The sequence below is a fragment of the Carcharhinus amblyrhynchos genome, chromosome 12 (assembly GCF_965287045.1).
Source record: "Carcharhinus amblyrhynchos chromosome 12, sCarAmb.v2.hapA, whole genome shotgun sequence".
NCBI lineage: Eukaryota > Metazoa > Chordata > Chondrichthyes > Carcharhiniformes > Carcharhinidae > Carcharhinus > Carcharhinus amblyrhynchos.
Genome location: NC_137335.1, coordinates 28,768,713 through 28,789,957, shown reverse-complemented (window position 1 = coordinate 28,789,957; position 21,245 = coordinate 28,768,713). Strand labels below are relative to the sequence as shown.

Genomic DNA, 21,245 nt, shown 5'->3' with positions numbered 1-21,245 from the left:
GACTGACTGGGCGGGACCTGACTGACTGGGGGCGGGACCTGACTGACTGGGGGCGGGGCTTGACTGACTGGGGCGGGGCCTGACTGACTGGGGCGGGGCCTGACTGACTGGGGCGGGGCCTGGCTGGCTGGAGGCGAGACTGACAGGCTGGGGGGCGAGACTGACAGGCTGGGGGGTGGGCCTGACAGGCTGGGGGGCGGGGTGTGACAGGCTGGGGGGCGCGGGCCTGACAGGCTGGGTTGGAGCCTGGCTGACCGGAGGCGGAGCCGGCTCTAATCGGAGACGAAGCGGGTCGGGCTGTGGTGTTGTGGGGGAAAGCGGCAGAGGAGTGGACCTAGCGCGGCCCTGGAATTTGGCTGGAGCCGGGCAGAAACCACGGCCTTGTGGAGGGCTGACGACTGAGCTGCTGTGGCCGGTCCGTCGCGCCGGGAGGGGTCGCGATGCCGCGGCGCTGTTGGTGCTGAGAGCAGGCTCGGGGTGGGTAGTGAGAATGGCGTCGGTGCGCAGGGCGCTCCGAGAGCTGGGCCTCAGGCTCAGGTTTCACCTGGTCCGGGACATCGGGCGCCAGTATCCGGTCTTCTGTTTCATAATTGTGCTGCTCACCTTGTCCACACTGCTGTTCAACAGGTAAGGCGGCCTGAGGAAGGGGGAGGTGGAGGGCCCGGGACTTTAGAGGTAGAAGAGGGGGGAAGTCGGGGAATGATGGAGGTGGAAATGGGGAATTGGGATCGGAGGGTGGGTGTGGGGGGCAGTGGCATGCTGACTCCTTTTTCTTTTTTTGTCACATTTTATTTATGTATTAGTGTCACAAATAGGCATACATGAACAGTGCAATAAAGTGACTGTGTAAATCCCCCCAGTCGGCACACTCTGGCGCCTATTTGAATACACTGGCCATGCTAAATTCTGTTTCAGTGCACCTGATATAGAGATGCCGGCGTTGGACTGGGCTAAACACAATAAGAAGTCTCACAACACCAGGTTTAAGTACAACCAGTTTATTTGATAGTAAACCCACAAGCTTTTGAAAACAGTGTTCCTTCGTCAGGTGTGTGCAAGGTTCTGATCAGAGAAAGGCATATAAAGACATACACAGTTTACAGAATACTGATTAGAATGCAAGTCTTTGCAGCTAATCTGCTATTCAAGTCTTAAAGATTTAGTCAGTGTGAGTGGAAATAGCATTAGCATAGGTTAAAGAGATGTGTATTGTCTCCAGACAGGACAGTAAGTGAGATTTTACAAGCCCAGGCAAGTCATGGGAGTTACAGATTGTGCGACATGAACCCCAGATCCCGGTTGGGGCTGTCCTCATGTGTGTGGAACTTGGCTATCAGTCTCTGCTCAGCGACTCTGCGCTGCCGTGTGTCATGAAGGCTGCCTTGGAGAACGCTTACCCGAAGATCAGAGACCGAATGCCCGTGTTCACCAATAGGGAGGGAACAGCCTTGCCTGGTGATTGTCGAGTGATGTTCATTCATCCGTTGTCGTAGCATCTGCATGGTCTCCCCAATGTACATGCTTCAGGACATCCTTTCCTGCAGCATATTAGGTAGACAACGTTGGCCGAGTTACAAGAGTATGTCCCGTGTACCTGGTGGATGGTGTTCTCACGTGAGATGATGTCATCCATGTTGATGAACATATTCTGCAGAGGTTGCTGTGGCAGGGTTGTGTGGTGTTGTGGTGACCATTCTCCTGAAGGCTGGGTAGTTTGCTGCGGACAATGGTCTGTTTGAGGTTGTGCGGTTGTTTGAAGGCAAGAAGTGGGGGTGTGGGGTTGGTTCTGGCGAGATGTGTTGAAGACTCCAGAGAAGATGTTGTAGCTTCTCCGCTCTGGGAAAGTACTAGACAACGAAGGGTACTCTGTCCATCGTGTCCTGTGTTTGTCCTCTGAGGAGGTCGGTGTGGTTTTTCGCTGTGGCGCATTGGAACTGTCGATTGATGAGTCGAGCGCCATATGCTGTTCTTATGAGGGCGTCTTTTAGCATCTGGAGGTATCTGTTGCTATCCTCCTCATCTGAGCAGATCCTGTGCTTGTCCGTAGGGGACGGCTTCTTTAACGAGTTTAGGGTGGAAGCTGGAGAAGTGGAGCATCATGAGGTTATCTGTGGGCTTGCGGTACAGTGAGGTGCTGAGGTGACCATCCTTGATGGAGATGCGTGTGTCCAAGAACGCAACCAATTCCGGAGAATAGTCCATGGTGAGTCTGATGGTGGGATGGAACTTGTTGATGTCGTTGTATAGTTGTTTCAGTGATTGTTCATCATGAGTCCAAAGGAAGAAAATGTCATTGATGTATCCAGAGTATAGCATTGGTTGAAGGTCCTGTGTGGTGAAGAAGTCTTATTCGAGCCTGTGCATGAAGATGTTGGCATGTTGAGGTGCGAATTTGGTCGCCATAACTGTTCCATGTGTCTGGATGAAAAACTGGTTGTTGAAGTTGAAGACATTGTGGTCCAGGATGAAGCAGATGAGTTGTAAAATTGCATCTGGAAACTGGCAGTTGTCGCTGTTGAATACTGAGTTAATTGCAGCAATGCCATCGTCGTGGGGGATGTTGGTGTAGCTGCCAATATCTGAAGCTGCCCTGTCGATAACAATTAGCAGCAAAATGATGGAAAATGTGGTCCATCTTAGGAGTCTCCTGTTGACAAAGGCAGACGTAGATGATGAAATTCATCTTTGCCTCCACTGTGTTAGCTCAGCTTTAGTAAATTGAAGAAAGATTGTTTTGGGACCAGGATCTCCCAAGATTAAGATTGTGGTTTACTCAGCAACAACGATCGTGACACACATTTCTGCTTCAGAAACTTGGGTGACTTGCAGGTATCTCAAAACATTGGAGAGGCATCAGCAGTGGTGCCATTGTGAGACCCTCCAAATTTGCTGGTACGTGAGGCAGTCCAACAGCAAATCCTCTCCCAGGCTAACTTGCCCATTATCAAGGCACTAACCATGCAAAACCAGTTCTGCTATGCAGGACATGTGTGCCTGACATCAGATTCCAAAGTAACTGTTCTATTCAAAGCTCGGTTGTGATACGAGATTCCTGCTAGGGCAGCTGGGATCTTTAGAGAAAGTTTGGCCAGGACTTATCGGTGAAACAGATGGGGAGCAGAGGGGTGGGAGGTTCATTTAGTTGTTTAATCTATTCTTAAATGATTATATGATCTCTTCAATTACAAACTTCAGTAGTGCATTCCACACCTCTCAACCCTCTAGCACTAGAGGGGATACAGAGGAGATTCACCAGTATGTTGCCTGGCATGGAGCATTTGAATTATAAAGAGAGACTAGATAGGCTTGGATTGTTTTCTTTATTGCTGAGATGAGAGGGGGGAGGTGGTACATGATTGAGGTATATAAGATTATGAGGGCTATGAACAGGATGAATAGGGAGCAGCTATTGCCCTTGGTTGAGGGCTCAATCACGAGGAGGCAGGAGTTTCAGGGGGAGTTGAGAAAAAACTTTCATTCAAACAGTGATGGGAATCTGGAATGCACTGCCTGGGAAGGTAGTCAAGACCAGAAACTTTTACAACCTTTAAAAAATATTTGAATGAGCACTTGAAATATCATAACATTCAAGGATGTGGACAAGTTCAGAAAAATGGAATAATGCGCCTTTAGTGATAGTTGTCAATGCAGATTCCATGGGCTGACGGGCCTTTTCTGTGCTGTATGATTCTGATATGTGCGCTAATTCTTATGCTAAGTCTTTCATGCATGTTCTGTTGACCACAGGGTATGTTTTGCTTTCACTCACTGTCCCATCCGTACATAAGAACATAAGAAATAGGAGCAGGAGTGGCCATCTAGCCCCTCGAGCCTGCCCTGCCATTCAATAAGATCATGGCTGATCTGTCGTATCTCAGTTCCACATTCCCGCCCTCTCCCCATAACCCTTAATCCCCTTGCCTATCAAAAACCTATCAACCCGTGTCTTAAAAATATTTAGTGAGGCAGCCTCCACCACTTCAACGGGCAGAGAATTCCAGAGATTCACCACCCTTTGAGTGAAGAAGTTCCTCCTCAACTCCGTTCTAAACCGCCCCCCCCTTTATCTTGAGGCTGTGTCCTCTAGTCCTACTGTCCTTACTGAGCGGGAAGAGCCTCTCCACCTCTATCCTATCCATCCCATTCATCATCTTATATGTCTCAATGAGATCTCCCGTCATTCTTCTAAACTCTAACGAGTACAAGCCTAGTTTATTCAGCCTCTCCTCATAGCTCAACCCCCTCAACTCCAGTATCAGCCTAGTAAACGTCCTCTGCACTCCTTCCAAGGCCAAAATATCCTTGCGTAAGTGTGGCGCCCAAAACTGCACACAGTACTCCAGCTGCGGCCTCACCAGTGCCCTATACAGCTGCAGCAAGACCTCCCTACTTTTATATTCAATCCCCCTCGCTATTAAGGCCAGCATCCCATTCGCCTTCCTGACCACCTGCTGCACCTGCAGGCTGGGTTTTTGCGACTCATGCACAAGGACCCCGAGGTCCCTCTGCACCGTCGCCTGCTGCAGTTTTTCACCATGTAAGTAATAGTCCTTCCTACCATTATTCCGACCAAAGTGGACAACCTCACGTTTGCCAACATTAAATTCCATTTGCTAGTTCCTGGCCCATTTGCCCAGCCTATCTAGATCCTTCTGCAGACTCTCCACACCCTCCGCGCAATTTGCCGTTCCACCAATCTTGGTGTCATCAGCAAATTTCGACACCATACACTCGGTTCCCTCCTCCAGATCATCTATATAAATGGTAAATAGCTGAGGCCCCAGCACCGACCCCTGGGGCACTCCACTAGTCACCAACCACCAATCCGAATAGCACCCATTGACCTCCACTCTCTGCCTCCTATTTGACAGCCAATCCTCTATCCACGCTAACACCCTACCCCCAACTCCATGCCCCCTGACCTTCTGTAATAACCTCTTGTGAGGCACCTTGTCAAACGCCTTCTGAAAATCAAGAAACAATTCTAAACATATTTATCAAATTACTTCATAATCTTTTGCAAAATAAAAGTTTCATATTTTCTATTCTATTTGAATGGATTTATACTGTACTGTAGTCTTTTAACTGATTATTGTACTCTCAATTGTGATTGTATGAAATTTTCATATAGTATAACATGATGACAGTGTCAAAAATCTGGTAGTATTCAAAACAAGAGAAATTGGCATTGACTGAAGTATTAGTATAACAATGTAAAACTCCAGTGAAATAAAATGGATTTTTAAAAACAAATGCATTTTGATAGCCAGCAGTACCACCATTTTTGTTTTATGATTGAAGAAGCAGTGGTAACTTTTGAATCATAGACTTGTACAGCACAGAAAGAGGTCATTCGACCCATTGAGTCTACACCGGCTCTTTGGAATAATAATACTACTTCACTCTTTCCCCCATACCCTTGTAGGTTTTTTTTCCTCCAATTTCCTGTTGAACGCTATTATTGAGTTTTCAACTTCCATTCAGGCAGTTTCCTCCAAATCCAACTTCGTAACTTCATATGCAAGGATGCTCATACTAATAAAGTGAGGAAACTGGCACCTTTTTAAATGAGTGGATTTAGTCTGATTAAGAAATAGTGTTTTAGTTAGACTTTTGTAAAAGAACCACAAATGTCAATTCACTGACGTGTTCAAGTCTAACTAAAACACTATTTCTGAATCACTCTACATTCAAAGTTCACCACAATTAAAGCATAATTTTCAGTCCTTTGCAAGTTTGTGCTGAGGGACCCTCAAGATGGTGCTAATATCAGGGATACTCTCAGGATTATAATCATAGGCCCCCACATAAAAAAGATTGAAATCCACTCATTTAAAAAGGTGTCAGTTTCCTCACTATATTAGTATGAACATCCTTGCATATGAAGTTGCGAGCAGTTTGGATTTGGAGGAAATTTTGAGACATTGATTTGAGGCATATTTTAAATGTTAATGGTGTACATCTTTTCAGGGGTGGGAGGAGGGTGTGGTAGGAATTGGAGCAGAGGCTAAAATATAAAAGCAAATTACATTTTAATTCAGTAATGACTAAGTAACAGCCAAAGGTTTATATAAACCTATGATGCTAATGTTGCAATTGGAATGATTCTCACAATACCACTGTTTTATCAAAAGGTATCTTCACATTCTGATGATGTTCTGGTCATTCCTCGCTGGAGTTGTCACTTTCTACTGTTCACTTGGACCTGACTCACTTCTGCCCAATATTCTCTTCACTATTGAGCGAAAACCAAAGGTAAATCTGAATCTTTGTTTTTCTCTTTTTTTTAAATCAGGAAAATCTATTTAGCCCCACTATTGTTTTCCAGGTAATATTGGTAAATATATAATTCACCATTCATTTTCTGTTATGTGTAATGTATAATAAATACAATATCACATCATTTGCTTATGCCTATGCAATATATGATAGTTATATTTTAATGCTCTTGTTATAGATACCTTATTATCATTACTAGTTGATGTCAGTGTGATAGATAATATAGTTAGCGTATCATTTCCCAGTGTGAATGCACTTTAAAATACAGTTATTAGTTCATCTCCTAGTTACTTTCATTGTGATACAAAATAGAGTTTCCATACTGTTTTTTTTTCCCAGTGTTAGCTTGGTAGTTATAGTCATTACAACACTGAAGGGAAACCACTCTCCCTCACCAAATCCAGGCTAGTGCCCTGTAGAGCAATCCAGCCAGTCCCATTGCCCTACTTTATCCGCATAGCTCTGAAAGTTTATTTCCTGAATTTGCCCTTCTAAATTTTATAGGCAGTGAGTTCACCAACCTTATTCACCATATTTTGTGTTTTTACATACGTGTGTTCTAAATCTGCCTTGTGTTCTCTGTGGACTTGTGTGCTCCTATTTAATATGGCACTATTTGCTTCTCCAATACTATTCAGCATATTCACCCCTTTATGTACCTTATTCCTGCTTCTTCTGGCTTTGTTTAAAGTTATTTTAATTCTCCCCAGCTACACTGATGAAATTCCTTGTGGTGGCATTGGATCTAGTCCTGTTAAGCTGTAACCTGTCCCTTTTGAATTGGTCCCTTCTGCCCAGAACTGGTCCCAATTCCAAAGAAGCTGAAGCTCACGTCCTTCCCAATGCATTAAACCATGCGTTGATCCTCCTTATCATCTTAATTCTACTCTCTTGTGTTTAAGTAATCCAGAGATTAATTATTCCCTCTGAGGTATAAGAACATAAGAAATAAGAGCAGGAGTAGGCCATCCAGCCCCTTGAGCCTGCCCCGCCATTCAATAAGATCATGGCTGACCTGTCGTGGCTCAGTTCCACATTCCCGCCCTCTCCCCATAACCCTTAATCCCCTCGCTTATCAAAAACCCATCAATCCGCGTCTTAAAAATATTTAGTGAGGCAGCCTCCACCACCTCAACGGGCAGAGAATTCCAGAGATTCACCACCCTTTGAGTGAAGAAGTTCCTCCTCAACTCTGTTCTAAACTGCCCCCCCTTTATCTTGAGGCTGTGCCCCCTAGTCCTACTGTCCTTTCTGAGCGGGAAGAGTCTCTCCACCTCTATCCTATCCATCCCATTCATCATCTTATACATCTCAATGAGATCTCCCCTCATTCTTCTAAACTCTAATGAGTACAAGCCTAGTTTATTCAGCCTCTTCTCATAGCTCAAGCCCCTCAACTCCGGTATCAGCCTAGTAAACCTCCTCTGCACTCCCTCCAAGGCCAAAATATCCTTGCGTAAGTATGGCGACCAAAACTGCGCACAGTACTCCAGCTGCGGCCTCACCAATGCCCTATACAGCTGCAGCAAGACCTCCCTACTTTTATATTCAATCCCCCTTGCTGTGAAGGCCAGCATCCCATTCGCCTTCCTGACCACCTGCTGCACCTGCAGGCTGGGTTTTTGCGACTCATGCACAAGGACCCCGAGGTCCCTCTGCACCGTCGCCTGCTGCACTATGCTGACACTATAGTTAAGAAAGTCCACAAATGCCTCTACTATCTCAGGGCACTAAGAAAATTTAGCATGTCAGCTACAATTCTCACCAACTTTTACAGATACACCATAGAAAGCATTCTTTCTAGTTGTATCACAGCTTGGTATGGCTCCTGCTTTGCCCAAGACTGCAAGGAACTACAAAAGGTCGTGAATGTAGTCCAATCCATCATGCCATCAATTGATTCTGTCTACACTTCCCGCTGCCTCAAAGTAGCCAGCATAATTAAAGACACCACCCACCCTGGACATTCTTTCTTCCACCTTCTTCCATCGGGGAAAAGGTACAAAAGCCTGAGGTCACATACCAACCGACTCAAGAACAGCTTCTTCCCTGCCGCTGTCAGACTTCTGAATTCAACTATCTCACATTAATTTGGTCTTTCTCTACACCCTAGCTATAACTGTAACACTACATCCTGAGTTCTCTTGTTTCCTTCTCTATGAATAGTATGCTTTGTCTGTATAGCGTGCATAAAACAATACTTTTCACTATGTTGTTGCATACAAGTGACAATGAATCAAATCAAAAAGGTCCTACTTTTGAACTTGTCCCCTTGCTTTGAAATTCTGATCAAATTGCCTTAATACATGCTCCCTCTATGTTTGTATGTTGTGTTCCATGGCTTTTTGCCGTTCAAGAACAGATTACAAGTTTTTCTTGTTGGCTATTAGCAGGGTGGCATGATGGTTAGCATTGCTGCCTCACAGCGCCGGGGTCCAGGTTCAATTCCTGGCTTGGGTCACTATGTGGACTTTGCACGTTTTCCCACAGTCCAAAGATATATGCAGGTTAGGTGGATTGGACATGCTGAATTGCCCCTTAATGAAGTGAAAAGTCTGACAACACCAGGTTTTAGTCCAACCTATTTATTTGATAATATACTCACAAGCTTTCGGGGTTAGCCCCTTCGTCAGGTGAATGGAGAGTTCTGGCCTCAGACAGAGCATATAAAGCACAGACAGTTTAGAGATTACTGATTAGAATGCGAATCCTTACACCGAACCTGCTGTTCAAGACCTGAAGTGGCTGATAATGTGAGTGGAAGGAGCACTGATCACAGTTTAAAGAGATGTGTATTGTCTCCAGACAGTACAGTAAGTGAGGTTTTGCAAACCCAGGCAAGTCACGGGGGTTACAGATAGTGCGACATGAACCCAAGATTCGCATTCTAATCAGTAATCTCTAAACTGTCTGTGCTTTATATGCTCTGTCTGAGGCCAGAACTCTCCATTCACCTGACGAAGGGGCTAACCCCGAAAGCTTGTGAGTATATTATCAAATAAATAGGTTGGACTAAAACCTGGTGTTGTCAGACTTTTCACTGTGTTTACGCCAGTCCAACGCTGGCATACCCACATCATTGCCCCTTAATGCCAGGGGACCAGCTAGGGTAAATGCATGGAGTTATGGGGATAGGGCCTGGGTGGGATTGTGCTTGGTGCAGACTTGATGGGCCAAATAGAATCCTACAGTGCAGGAGGCAGTTCTGAGAGGTTTATGAGAATTTGACTTTGTGTTGGTCCTCTATGGAGAAAAGTCTTGTGAACTCTTCATATTCTTGTTTTAATATTTTTGTTTTAATATTTTAGTTTTAATATTGTTTTAATATTTTTGTTTTAATAGTGAAACAAGATAATGTCACTTTCAGAGTAAAAGGTTATGCTGCACACCTATTGCTTCAAATCAATCGTTAGATTAGCTCCTTGTACCATGTTTAAAGGTTATTGTATGTAGAATTGGCGAGTGCTCAAATTGCTGAGTGGAAGTAAGAGGATAACAAATATGTCTTTCCAATCAGAAAAATGCCTCGAGTTCTATGAAAATGTGACTTTAAAAGAAAGAAAAACTGTAGACTTGAAATGTTTTCATAAATCAAATGTCTTTTAGCCCGAGGCACATAGCTTTTCTCAGTCATGTTGAGTTTTTAATTTGTCTGGAGTTGGATTGATTAGTTTTTGCAATTACAGCAGGGAAAAAAAGTTCAAAATTCTGATCGCTGATTTGGTGCAACCTGGCATAGTTGTGAAGTTTTTTGTTCTTGAACATGGGTGTTGCTGGCTAGGCCAACATGTATTGCCCATCCCTTTAGGAACCAGAATTTGGGGACAAAGTGTTAAATAAATTAAACTTGGAATAAAAATGTAATCTCTAGACAGATCTGTTTTATTTCAGATAAAGGCTGTCAATTTTTTAGAATTGCATGTAAGTTATTAAATACCAGACCAGTTATAACAATGTGGTTGCAGCGCCAATCAGTGAAAGGAATGCAGTCTGATGATTTAATGTTCCTTCAATTAGAAAGTTTTAATTGGTGCACTGGTAGACTTGAGGCCACTTGTATAACTTGCCTTCGGTACTGTGGCTGAACTGGCAGTTGCATCATAAGTTACATAGGCTTCAGCTTCAGAATTTAATAGATGGACAAGTAGCAGCAAGGTTGTGTCTCCTACCAGAATAAGAGACCTACATTTGACGCATGACGTGTTATGTCACCCTCCAGATTTGGTAACATCAGTGATTAAATTATAGCTGCAGCTTGTTAGATGAAGAACTTTACAATTAAAATATTGCATGAATTTGCTTGGTGATTGGCAACAAAACAGAGGCAACATGTGGGACAATGCTTTATGCAATGAGTGATTAGGATTTGGAAAACATTGCCTGATAGGACAGTTTATACGGAATTAATAGCAACATTTTACATTGGATAAACACAGAATATATCGCAGAGATATGGGGAAAAGAATGGTGGGGTGAGATCTACTGGATTGCTTTTGAGCTAGCAGTAATGCAATGGGCCATGTGGCCACCCTTCGTGCTGAGGTTTGTCATTTCCTAGTATTCACTTGCAAAGTGTTTTTCACTGTTTCACTGTAAAGTTCACCAAACCTTGGCGAAGGATACTGGTAGCCTTGCCCAGGGTAGCTGTTTTCTTGTTATTGAATGGTCCTAATTCACATGTCCTAGGAAATACCATTTGCAGAGGTCCCTGCCTTGATTTTTCATCCTGTCCTGAAGACACTGATAGCCCATGCATAGTCTATTCTTTTGCCTTTGTCAAATTTATATTTCTTGTGGAATTTCAATTCCAATTAAAAGAAAAGTGTTTAATAATTTATGTTTTGCTTCATTAAGTCACCTAAATTGAGATTGATGTTACAAATTGGCAATTCCTGCAATTTATGTTGGTTTTTAAAGTGTTAGTTGTACAACAATTAGACCAGCAATGGTACTGTGTAATAAAGGGCAACAGTAATGTTCATCATGGTGGTGCTGCCAGTAAGTTGCTGAGCCCTACAAAATGTGAAGATTTCACGTTTGTGTCCCAACCTTCTGCATTAGCTGATCTCAGCTGTGCTGTTGGCACAGTGACTGGTACCAATTTGTCTGGGTTAGGGAATGATTTAAGTGAAAGATTAAAGTGGCTTGTATTTCTGCTCATCAGCACAACTGTTTAATATGTGTGATGTTGAGTCAGGATCAGATCATGCCTGATTAATACCACCTCCGCCCCCCCCCCCCCAAAAAAAAAGCTCAATCAAGGGTCACTTACGAATGACCACGTGGAAAATGTAAAGTTTTACCCAATGAATGATGAGGGGTGACCCGATAGAGGTGTATAAGATGTTGAGAGGTATTGATCGAGTGGATAGTCAGAGGCTTTTTCCCAGGGCTGAAATGATTGCCACAAGAGGATGCAGGTTTAAGGTGCTGGGGAGTAGGTACAGAGGACATGTCAGGGGTAAGTTTTTCACTCAGAGTGGTGAGTGTGTATAATGGGCTATCGGCAACAGTGGTGGAGGCAGATTCAATAGGGTCTTTTAAGAGACTTTTAGATAAGTACAAGGAACTTAATAAGACAGAGGGTTATAGGTAAGCCTAGTAATCTAAGGTAGGGACATGTTCGGCACAACTTTGTTGGCCAAAGGGCCTGTATTGTGTTGTAGTTTTTCTATGTTTCCATGTCAGTGGAAGAAGAAAATAGGAAACAGCATATCAAGATAAATCTATAGATGTAATGGAGCCCTGTTAAGGGCAGCCACTTTTGCATAGCATTTGATTTAATTTATTACTGTCACATAGAACATAGAACACTACAGCACAAACAGGCCCTTCGGCCCGCAAGTTGCGCCGATCACATCAACACCTACCAATCTATAGACCTATCTATAACCCCCAATCCCATAAAACCCCATACACTCATCCAGAAGTCTTTTAAAAGATCCCAGCGAGTTCGCCTCCACCACCACTGACGGCAGCCGATTCCATTCACTCACCACCCTTTGAGTGAAAAACTTACATGTATTAGCATAGTGAGAAGTATTGTTTCTTGTGTGCTATACAGACAAAACATTACTGTTCGTAGAGAAGGAAACAAGTGCAGAATGTAGTGTTACAGTCATAGCTAGCATGAGCATATGCTTGCTAGTCCTTGCTCAAGAGAAGAGAATATCATTTCAAAATAATTGGGAAGGATTCTACCACAGATTGGTGACTATTTATGCAGCCAGGAATGTTTCTTTCTCTTTCCTATTTTGTATTTATTTGTTGAACTGTGCACTGGACACACTTATTTTCAGGTGCCATTCATGAGCTTCAAGTATGCTGAAATTCAGGACAGCACTATTAGATATAGAGTAAGGTTCCCTCTGTTCCAACATTTTGCTTTATTCTAACTTCATATGATTTCCTATCGCAACAGGCTGATATTTTTCTAATTTGCGCCAGTCTATGATTGGCATTGCTAGTTGGTGATTAACCTGATTGAGACTGCCAGTCCTTATTTCACCGTAGCCGTTTGCATCTTGCAGAGACGAAACTTTGATTCCATCGGTCTGTACTGGATATGGACCCAGCAGCTAGAGGTGCTAACACCACAAACAGACCTGATCTGTTTCACCATGTCTCTTCATCATTGCACCACCACTCTCTCAACTGAAACCCCAGCTCATTCTTCACTTGAGCATCTTCTGTAGCTATTTCTTTTATAAGTTTCAAATAAGAAAATCTTCTCTTTGAGTTGAATCTGGAGATGTACTGCTGTCAAAACATGATTGCTATAGAATGAGGTGGTAATGAACTACATTTGTTATAATTATTTGTCTCCAGTTGCACTTTAATATTTATCCATCAAGACATGCTGTACATATATGCAATGTTTCTGATGTTCTGTTTTAAATTCAGAGCACCCTGCTAATTTTACTTTTCTTGTTAATAACAGCTGGAACAGCAAGAACTGTTTCCCCAAGGTCATAGCTGTGCTGTCTGTGGGAAAGTCAAATGTAAAAGACATAAGTAAGTTCATCAGTACTGAACAGTTCTGTACCTGAGGAAGAAAAAAACTAGATAGAATGTAAAAATGAATTGAGTTGATTTTGAAGTTTATAATTCAAGGCCAATGTGTACAAGTTGGAACTTTGTACATGGTTGTGTTGTTTTGTCTGTCGTAGCGATCCACTGATGTAAGGGAAGGGGAATGATGATACTTTCTGTATTTTCATTAGTCATGCAAATTTACCTTCAGCCTTCAAAATACTTCATATTGTCAGAGTCATTGAGGTTTACAGCATGGAAACAGGCCCTTCTGCCTAAGTTGTCCATGCTGCTTTTTTTAACCACTAAGCTCATCCGTACTTGGAAGATTTAATAGTTGTGTTAGGAGGAATATAAAATCATACAGCTGAAAAGGCGATCCTTTAATCCATTGCACCTCTTTGCAGATTTATCCAATTAGTCCCACTCTCCTGCTCTTTCTCCATAACCCTGAACTTTATTAATATAAGTAAATCCCTTACTTCAGGAAGTGTAGAGGAGAACATGCCCCTCTTCTCAACAGGGATGAAATAGAAAGGGTTGAGTGCTTCAGGTTTTTAGGTGTCCAGATCACTAACAACCTGTCCTGGTCCTCCCCCATGCCAGTACTATTATTAAGAAAGTCCACCAATGCTTCTACTTTCTCAGAAGACTCAGGAAATTTTGCATACCAGCTACAACTCTCACCAACTTTCACAGATGCACCATAGAAAGCATTCTTTCCGGTTGTACGACAGCTTGGTATGGCTCCTGCTCTGCCCAAGACCGCAAGAGACTACAAAAGGTTGTGAATGTAGCCCAATCCATCATGCAAACCAGCCTCCCATCCACTGACTCTGTCTACACTTCCTGCTGCCTTGGCAAAGTAGTCAGCATAATTTGAGGATCCCACGCACCTGGACATTTTCTCTTTCACCTTCCGTCAGGAAAAAGATACAGAAGCCTGAGATCGTGTACCAACTGACTCAAAAACAGCTTCTTCCCTGTTGCCATAGACTTTTGAATGGACCTACCTTGTATTAAGTTGATCTTTCTCTACACCCCAGCTTTGACTGTAACATTGCATTCTACACTCTTTCATTTCCTCCTCTATGAACAGTGTGGTAATACATTTGACAATAATAAATCAAATCATTTACATGGATTGGTTGAGTAAATTTTCCATCTCAGTAGTAGAAATTTATATTGAGTGAACAAAAACAAAGAACAAAACAGCCCGGGAAACAGGCCCTTCAGCCCAATGAGCCCGCGCCGCCATTTTAACACTACCAGTCCCCCCCCTCCATCCATGACCCTTAACTATTGTTTTATGGCCATCCACATTGAGGGAAACTAATTTAGGGACAATTTATTACTGCCAGTCAGCCTAATAGCACATCTTTGGGGTGTGGGAGAAAACCCACGCAAGCACGGGGAGAATGCGCAAACTCCCACAGACACCGGCCCAAATCCATGTGTCTGCACAGCAATCAGTGATAGTCACTGAGCTGTCGTGTTGCCCCGTATCTGGTCCAGTTTAAGCACACACTAACGACATGAAGCACTTGGCCAATCTCGAACAACCAAGAGTGGAATGCAAATTTATATTATGGAAGGTATTACTAGGTTTAGAATATGGTTGGCATCTTGTAATGAAGCCTTGATATGAAGTAGAAATGATATTCGTCCCATTTATTTGTATGTCAGTTGTTGTATTTCTTATTCTATTAAGGAAAGAACTGAACCACTTTGATGCGGCATTGCAGTGTGCTATTGATTAGTTCAGACAGCATATTTAACAAGAAGCTGTCAGCTATAGACCATATGACATAGGAGCAGAATTAGGCCAATCGGCCCATCGAGTCTGCTCTGCCGTTCAATTGTGGCTGATATTTTTCTCATCCCCATTCTCGTTCCTTTTTCCCATAACCCCTGATCCCCTTATTAATCAAGAACCTATCTATCTCTGCCTTAAAGACACTCAATGATATGGCCTCCACAGCCTTCTGCGGCAAAGAGTTCTACATATTCGCCACTCTGGCTGAAGAAATTCCTCATCTTTGTTTTAAAGGGTTGTGCCCTCTGGTTCTAGTTTTTCCTACTAGTGGAAACTTGTTCTCCATGTCCACTCTATCCAGGCCTCGCAGTATCCTGTAAGTTTCAATAAGACCCCCCCCATCATCTTTCTAAACTCCAACGAGTACAGACTCAGTGTCCTCGATCATTCCTTATATGACAATCTCTTCATTTCATGGATCATTCTTGTGAATGCTGTGGACACTTTCCAAGTCCAGCACATTCTTCCTTAGATATGGGACCCAAAACTGCTCACAATACTTCAAATGGGGTCTGACCAGAACCTTATACAGCCTCAGAAGAACATCCCTGTAAAACTCGTTAGTGACTGAAAATTGTAAACATTGTTCTGCTCATTTTCTGTTTTACTGCAAACCAAGAACTTCTGTTTCCTTTTCTGCTAAATAGGAAAACTGACCTCTTCTTGGGAGTGATTTGCTTTTTTCCTCAAAAGAATTCTTTGTTTCCCTTTCTGTCTTTGTCTGCCTTTTCTCTGTGTCTAAATCTGCTCTGATTGGCTTCACCCCCACTTCCTGTATTAGTAGCTCTCCTTTGTGTTTGCTAGTCATGTGGCTTTTTTCTTAACTTCCTTTTGGTAGTGCTGCCAGGTCACATGGACCAGTATTTCTTATCCAAGAAGAAATACAGTTGGTTCCTTTTAAGAAACTCTGCGAAGTCCTTTACAAACATTCTTAAAAACAATTAGAAATTCCACAGGCGCTTGTTCTTGAGATAGTTTTCGTAAGTTTTCATTTATATCTTTGCCATAGGATGTAACAAATCCTAAAATTGAGTACGGTACAGAATAATTATTATTCCACAAACATACAAAAAAGACCAGTGAATATTCATGCAAATGTAATTGTTGTAGTCAGTGTTTCTCTATCTCTCACAGATAATGAAAGTGTGGGGGATCTCAGGCATATGGCTCCATGTGCACAGTGTCAAGATAACAGAGTCAAAGTTACACAATAAATGGGATCCCCTTATGGAGTTAAATATAACCAACCAGGGCCTAAGTCAGCATCCCAGGACCTCCAAGCATTGAAAAGATAGCACAGAAAAGGGGGAACATCAGGATGACACCATCAGCATAGGATATGGCATGTCAGTGTTTACTGTAATGTACAGGAACCAGTAAGCCAAGGATTCACACACCTCATCTAAACTCACAACAAAACTGAACCTCCTTCTAACCATATCAAAGATGCCAACCAGATTTCTCATCACCAAAGAATTTAAACCATATTCCAGCAAGGAAACACTACTGAAGAGAGGAAGAATCGTCAAGATGCCTATCACAGGAAATCTCAGGATATGACCCTCCCAACAACATAAGGGAAACACTCTAAGATTAACTGTAACAAATCCAGAGCCCATATCAACACTGACTACCTGTATTAAGAAAGGAAACTCCAAGGAGAGAGGAGCATCAGGGTTATCCAATGGATGCTAAACATGGTATTTAAGTATACACTCTCGCAGGAAGGGTACCAGGAACAGAACACAACCTCACAAGAAGTAGATAATCGTTGCGAAGTTGAGTTTGTGAAGTTGGAACTTGATGTTGAAGATGTAAAATGCTAGAGGGTGAAAAACGTTGCATAGTCCTTTTAAAAGCTGGGGTTTTGTTTGTGCTTGGAGGTTTAAAATGCAAAGTACGTCCAGAGTCCAAGATGAAACATTTGTATCAAAAAATCAAGCAGTAGTCTTGACAAGATAACCTGTTTTTGTTTAAATGTTGCCCAATCAATTTAAGGTTATCACAGGCATAAAAGAGAGTACAATGCGGGTTAGCAACTGCCACCTCAAGTCTTGGGAAGGAAAGAACAGCTCTCAGCTATGCTAGCTTCAGATATCTAAGAGAAAGCACCACCTAACTAAAAAAGGTACCAAATCAGAAAAAGCTTATAGGACAGAGGAATCAACAGAAGAATTCAAAGTTTCCGAAAGCTACAAAACCTGGTTGTATATTTTGAGGATGACTGAATTCTATTTTTTTTCGATTAATGGATGAGTATTGTATTTGTTTGAACAGCGTGCCATTAGAATCTTATTTTTATTCGGTATGTTACTTGTTTATTTAAAGTTTCCTGTTAAATAAATAAATTGTTAAATGTTCACTCTAAAGTGAGTGTCAGGTATTTCTATTAGCCACTCAACATTACTGCAATTCAGTTCACACTTTCCCACATACTTTTAACAGATTACGAAGTGAGGTATTCCTCTTTGGGGGATTTGGCATTACATCACAAAAGGGGGATAACCTCTGCATAGCAAAGGATTAGTCAACTGTGCCTGGGCAAGCACCATAATGTAATTCCTCACTCCAACAACATCAGAGATGCCAATGACAAACAACAAAAGAACCTCGTCTTTGCCAGGATACATGATCTGTATTTTCTCAGAAATCATGTAAGGATTCCTAAATCCCAGAACAACAAAATTACTGAAGAACGATTGGAGTTTTTTTCTAACAGGGGTTCTTCTTACCCACAAGGAGCACTTAATGCCATACCAGCCATCTGTGTCCCAAACTATCTACCCACCACCCTGCTTTGATACTACTCGTCTTGTATATATAAAAAAAAATTCCTTCCATGCAAATGTGACGATTGTAGTGCATAAAAAAAGCAGGTAAATACCACAAATCCTCATGTCATATAACCATCTCGCCATACTCAGTGGAAAGAAATGGACCCAGAAACAGTTAAATTGTGGCCTCCCTTGTTCCACTGTCAGAACAGGCTGGTGGATGAATGCCATCAACAATAAAAAAAAATCCTGCTTTTCACAGCATAACAAACGCTGTAAACGCCTCTATGCTTATTTGTCAGAATAAAAGGCAACATCACAAAATCAGAATTATAATCTCATGGGAGCAAAGTTCAGCATTAATGATGAACTGCAGGATAAGCTTGCAAAAGCCATGACAAGACCATCAGGCAATATCCAGGATCCATCCAGAGCTTTAGCAAAGACTCTGCACCTCTGCCATGTTGTCATCCAGATGTCTGATTCTTAAATTGGGCTCGCAGGTAGAGGATGTGGTTAAGAAGGCGTATGTTGTACTAGCCTTCATTAATCGAGGGATTGCGTTTAGGAGTCGGGAGATAATGCTGCAGCTTTATAAGACCCTAGTCAGACCCCACTTGGAGTACTGTGCGCAGTTCTGGTTGCCTCGTTACAAGAAAGATGTGGAAGCTATTGAAAGGATGCAGAGGAGATTTACAAGGATGTTACCTGGATTGGGAGGCATGCCTTAGGTTGAGGGAACTAGGTCTTTTCTCCCTGGAGAGACGAAGGATGAGAGGTGACCTGTTAGAGGTTTATAAAATGTTGAGAGGTATAGATTGGGTGGATTCTTGGAGGCTATTTCCCAGGGCTGAAATGGTTGCTACAAGAGGACACAGGTTTAAGGTGCTGGGGGGGGGGCTAAGTACAGAGGAGATGTCAGGGATAAGTTTTTCACTCAGGGTGGTGGGTGGGTGAGTGGAATCGGCTGCCGTTGGTGGTGGTGAAGGCAAACTCGTTGGGGTCTCTTAAGAGACTTCTGGATGAGTACATGGGATTTAATGGGATTGAGGGTTATAGAAAGGCCTAGTAAGTAAGGATATGATCAGCGCAACTTGTGGGCCGAAGGGCCTGTTTGTGCTGTAGATTTCTATGTTCTATGCCCCCGCAGAAAAAGAGCCAAGGTCCCAATGGGTGGCAAGGACCCAGACGCATCTGGCCAACCCTTCTTGACAAACACAGGATAAGACAACATAAGATCAGTGGTCAGAGTCTTTGACGACCTCAAGCCTTGAAGACTGATGCAGTGTGCTTTGCTGAACTGAAGATGCCTTGCCCTCAAATGAGTTGTGAAAGTGCAGTAGCTAGTTCTCAAATTTGGCCAAGTATTCATCCCAACACTCCTTGGGAGATTAGGATACTCCGTTCCTGGCACCATTTCCCTGAAGTGAAGATGCTGGTGTTGGACTGGGGTAAAACCGAAATCTCACAACACCAGCTTAAAGTCCAACAAGCTTATTTGTAGCAGACGCCCCAAGCTTTCGGAACATGTTGTTCCTTCGTCAGGTGGCTGGGAGCTGTTTGTTAAAATGTTATTTTATAATATGTGTATTATCTGTTGTCAGGGCCACGCTACTTTTGGAAAACTACCAACCGTGGCTGGGGTTGACGATTAGTTCAAAGGTGGATGCATCTCTGTCTGAAGTAAGTTCACCTATCACTCTTCATGCAGGAGTCATATGTTTTGTGTTCGCTTGAAACAATTTGGGGTCTCTTAGATAACTTTTTAAAAAAATGCAGTAGTCATTTCCCTTCGTTAATGACTCAGTATTAATATTTCCTTTGCAAATGTTTATTACTGTGCATAATGGACGCATTCCTTGTATCGTGAGTTTGAAGCACACGCAACCCGTGCAGCGGACTGGCTGTTCGTGATAATATAGAGACGGGGCGCATCATTGATGTATTAAATAAACACTTTGCATTTGCCTTTATCAAGAAGATATTACCTGGGTCATGATGAATGAGGAGATAGTTTAGACACTTGAAGACTTTAAAATTGATAAGTCAGTGGTATGGGGTAATCTTAAAATTGATTTGGCACCAGGAGCAGATGAGATAAACCCAATGAAACTGAGGGAAATGAGAGTGGAAATCAGAGGTACTGGCCAGAATTTTTCCTTCTTCCGTAGACTCAGGTGGTGCCAGATAATTGGAGAATTATGAATGTTATCCCTCGTTCTAAAAAGGATGTAAAGGTAAATCTAACAATTATAGGCTGGTCAGTTTAAATTTGCAGAAGTTGGGAAGCTCCTAGAAACAATAAATCAGGGCAAAATTAGTAGTCATAACCGTGGGTTAATTAAGGAAAACGGATGCATTTAAGGAGAACTCTTGCTTAACTTGAATTTTTGAAGCGGTAACAGAGAAGGTTGATGAAAGTAATTTTGCTGATGTTGTGTACGTGGACTTCCAAAAGGCATTTCATACCGTGCTACACAACAGACTTGTGAACAAAGTTACAGTTCATGGAATAAAAGGGACATTAGAACTATAGATAGAAAATTGGCTGAATGACATAAACAGTGTGTCGTGGCTAATGGATTTGTTTTTGAACAGGAGGATGGTTTCTGTGAATTTGCCATGGGATTGGTGTTGGGACCGTTGTTCTTCCTGACATCAGTCATTGAACTTTGGCGCACAGGACACAACTTCAAAATCTACAGATGATACCGAACTTGGAAACATTGTGAGCTGTGAGAAGGATTTTGTAGAATTTAAAAGGACACTGACAAGTTGGTGGAATGGGTGGACAGGCAGCGACATTCTAAGCTTCATTACAAGACCAAGGAAGTTATATTAAACTTGTATAAAACAGTGGTTTGGCCTCAACTGGGACATTGTGCCTAGTTCTGGATACCACTCTTTAGGAAAGATGCAAAGACATTAAAGAGACTTCAGAAAAAGTTCTCGAGAATGCTTCCAGAGATGAGGAACTTGAGTTATATTACTACATTGTAGAAATTGAGGTGGTTTTCCTTTGAAAAGAGAAGTTTGAGAGATGTGTTGGAGGGATTTTAAAATCATGAGGGGTCTGGGCAGAGTAGATAGGGGAAAGAATTTGCAGGATTATGGGGAGAAGGTAGGAAAATGGCGCTTGAGTGAATTGCTCATTCGGAGTGCTGGCGCAGACACTACACTGTAATAATTCTGTGGAAATGTTTAATGCTGACACTTTGTGCCATCATGTAAGTGTGTTCTATTCCCCGAGCACAAAAATCATATAATCCCTACTCTGCAGAAGGAGGCCATTTGGCCGATCAAGTCTGTGCCAACCGCAATCCCACCCAGTCCCTATCCCCTTA

General features: G+C 42.6%; 1 protein-coding gene across 3 annotated transcripts in view; it reads left to right on the top strand.

Annotated features, from left to right (window-relative positions):
• Positions 1-256: 256 nt before the first annotated feature.
• The window catches only part of snx14 (sorting nexin 14), a 152,878-nt gene continuing 131,889 nt past the window's right edge, over positions 257-21,245 (top strand). For 2 of the 3 annotated variants that reach the window (XM_080200284.1, XM_080200283.1), the window contains exons 1-4: positions 399-627; positions 6,135-6,255; positions 13,220-13,293; positions 19,506-19,584. In XM_080200284.1, coding sequence (XP_080056410.1) covers positions 491-627; positions 6,135-6,255; positions 13,220-13,293; positions 19,506-19,584 — 411 coding nt within the window. In that variant the 5' untranslated portion in view covers positions 399-490. Of the gene's footprint in view, positions 628-6,134; positions 6,256-13,219; positions 13,294-19,505; positions 19,585-21,245 lie in introns of all 3 variants that reach the window. The other variant, XM_080200285.1, reaches the window with a different exon arrangement.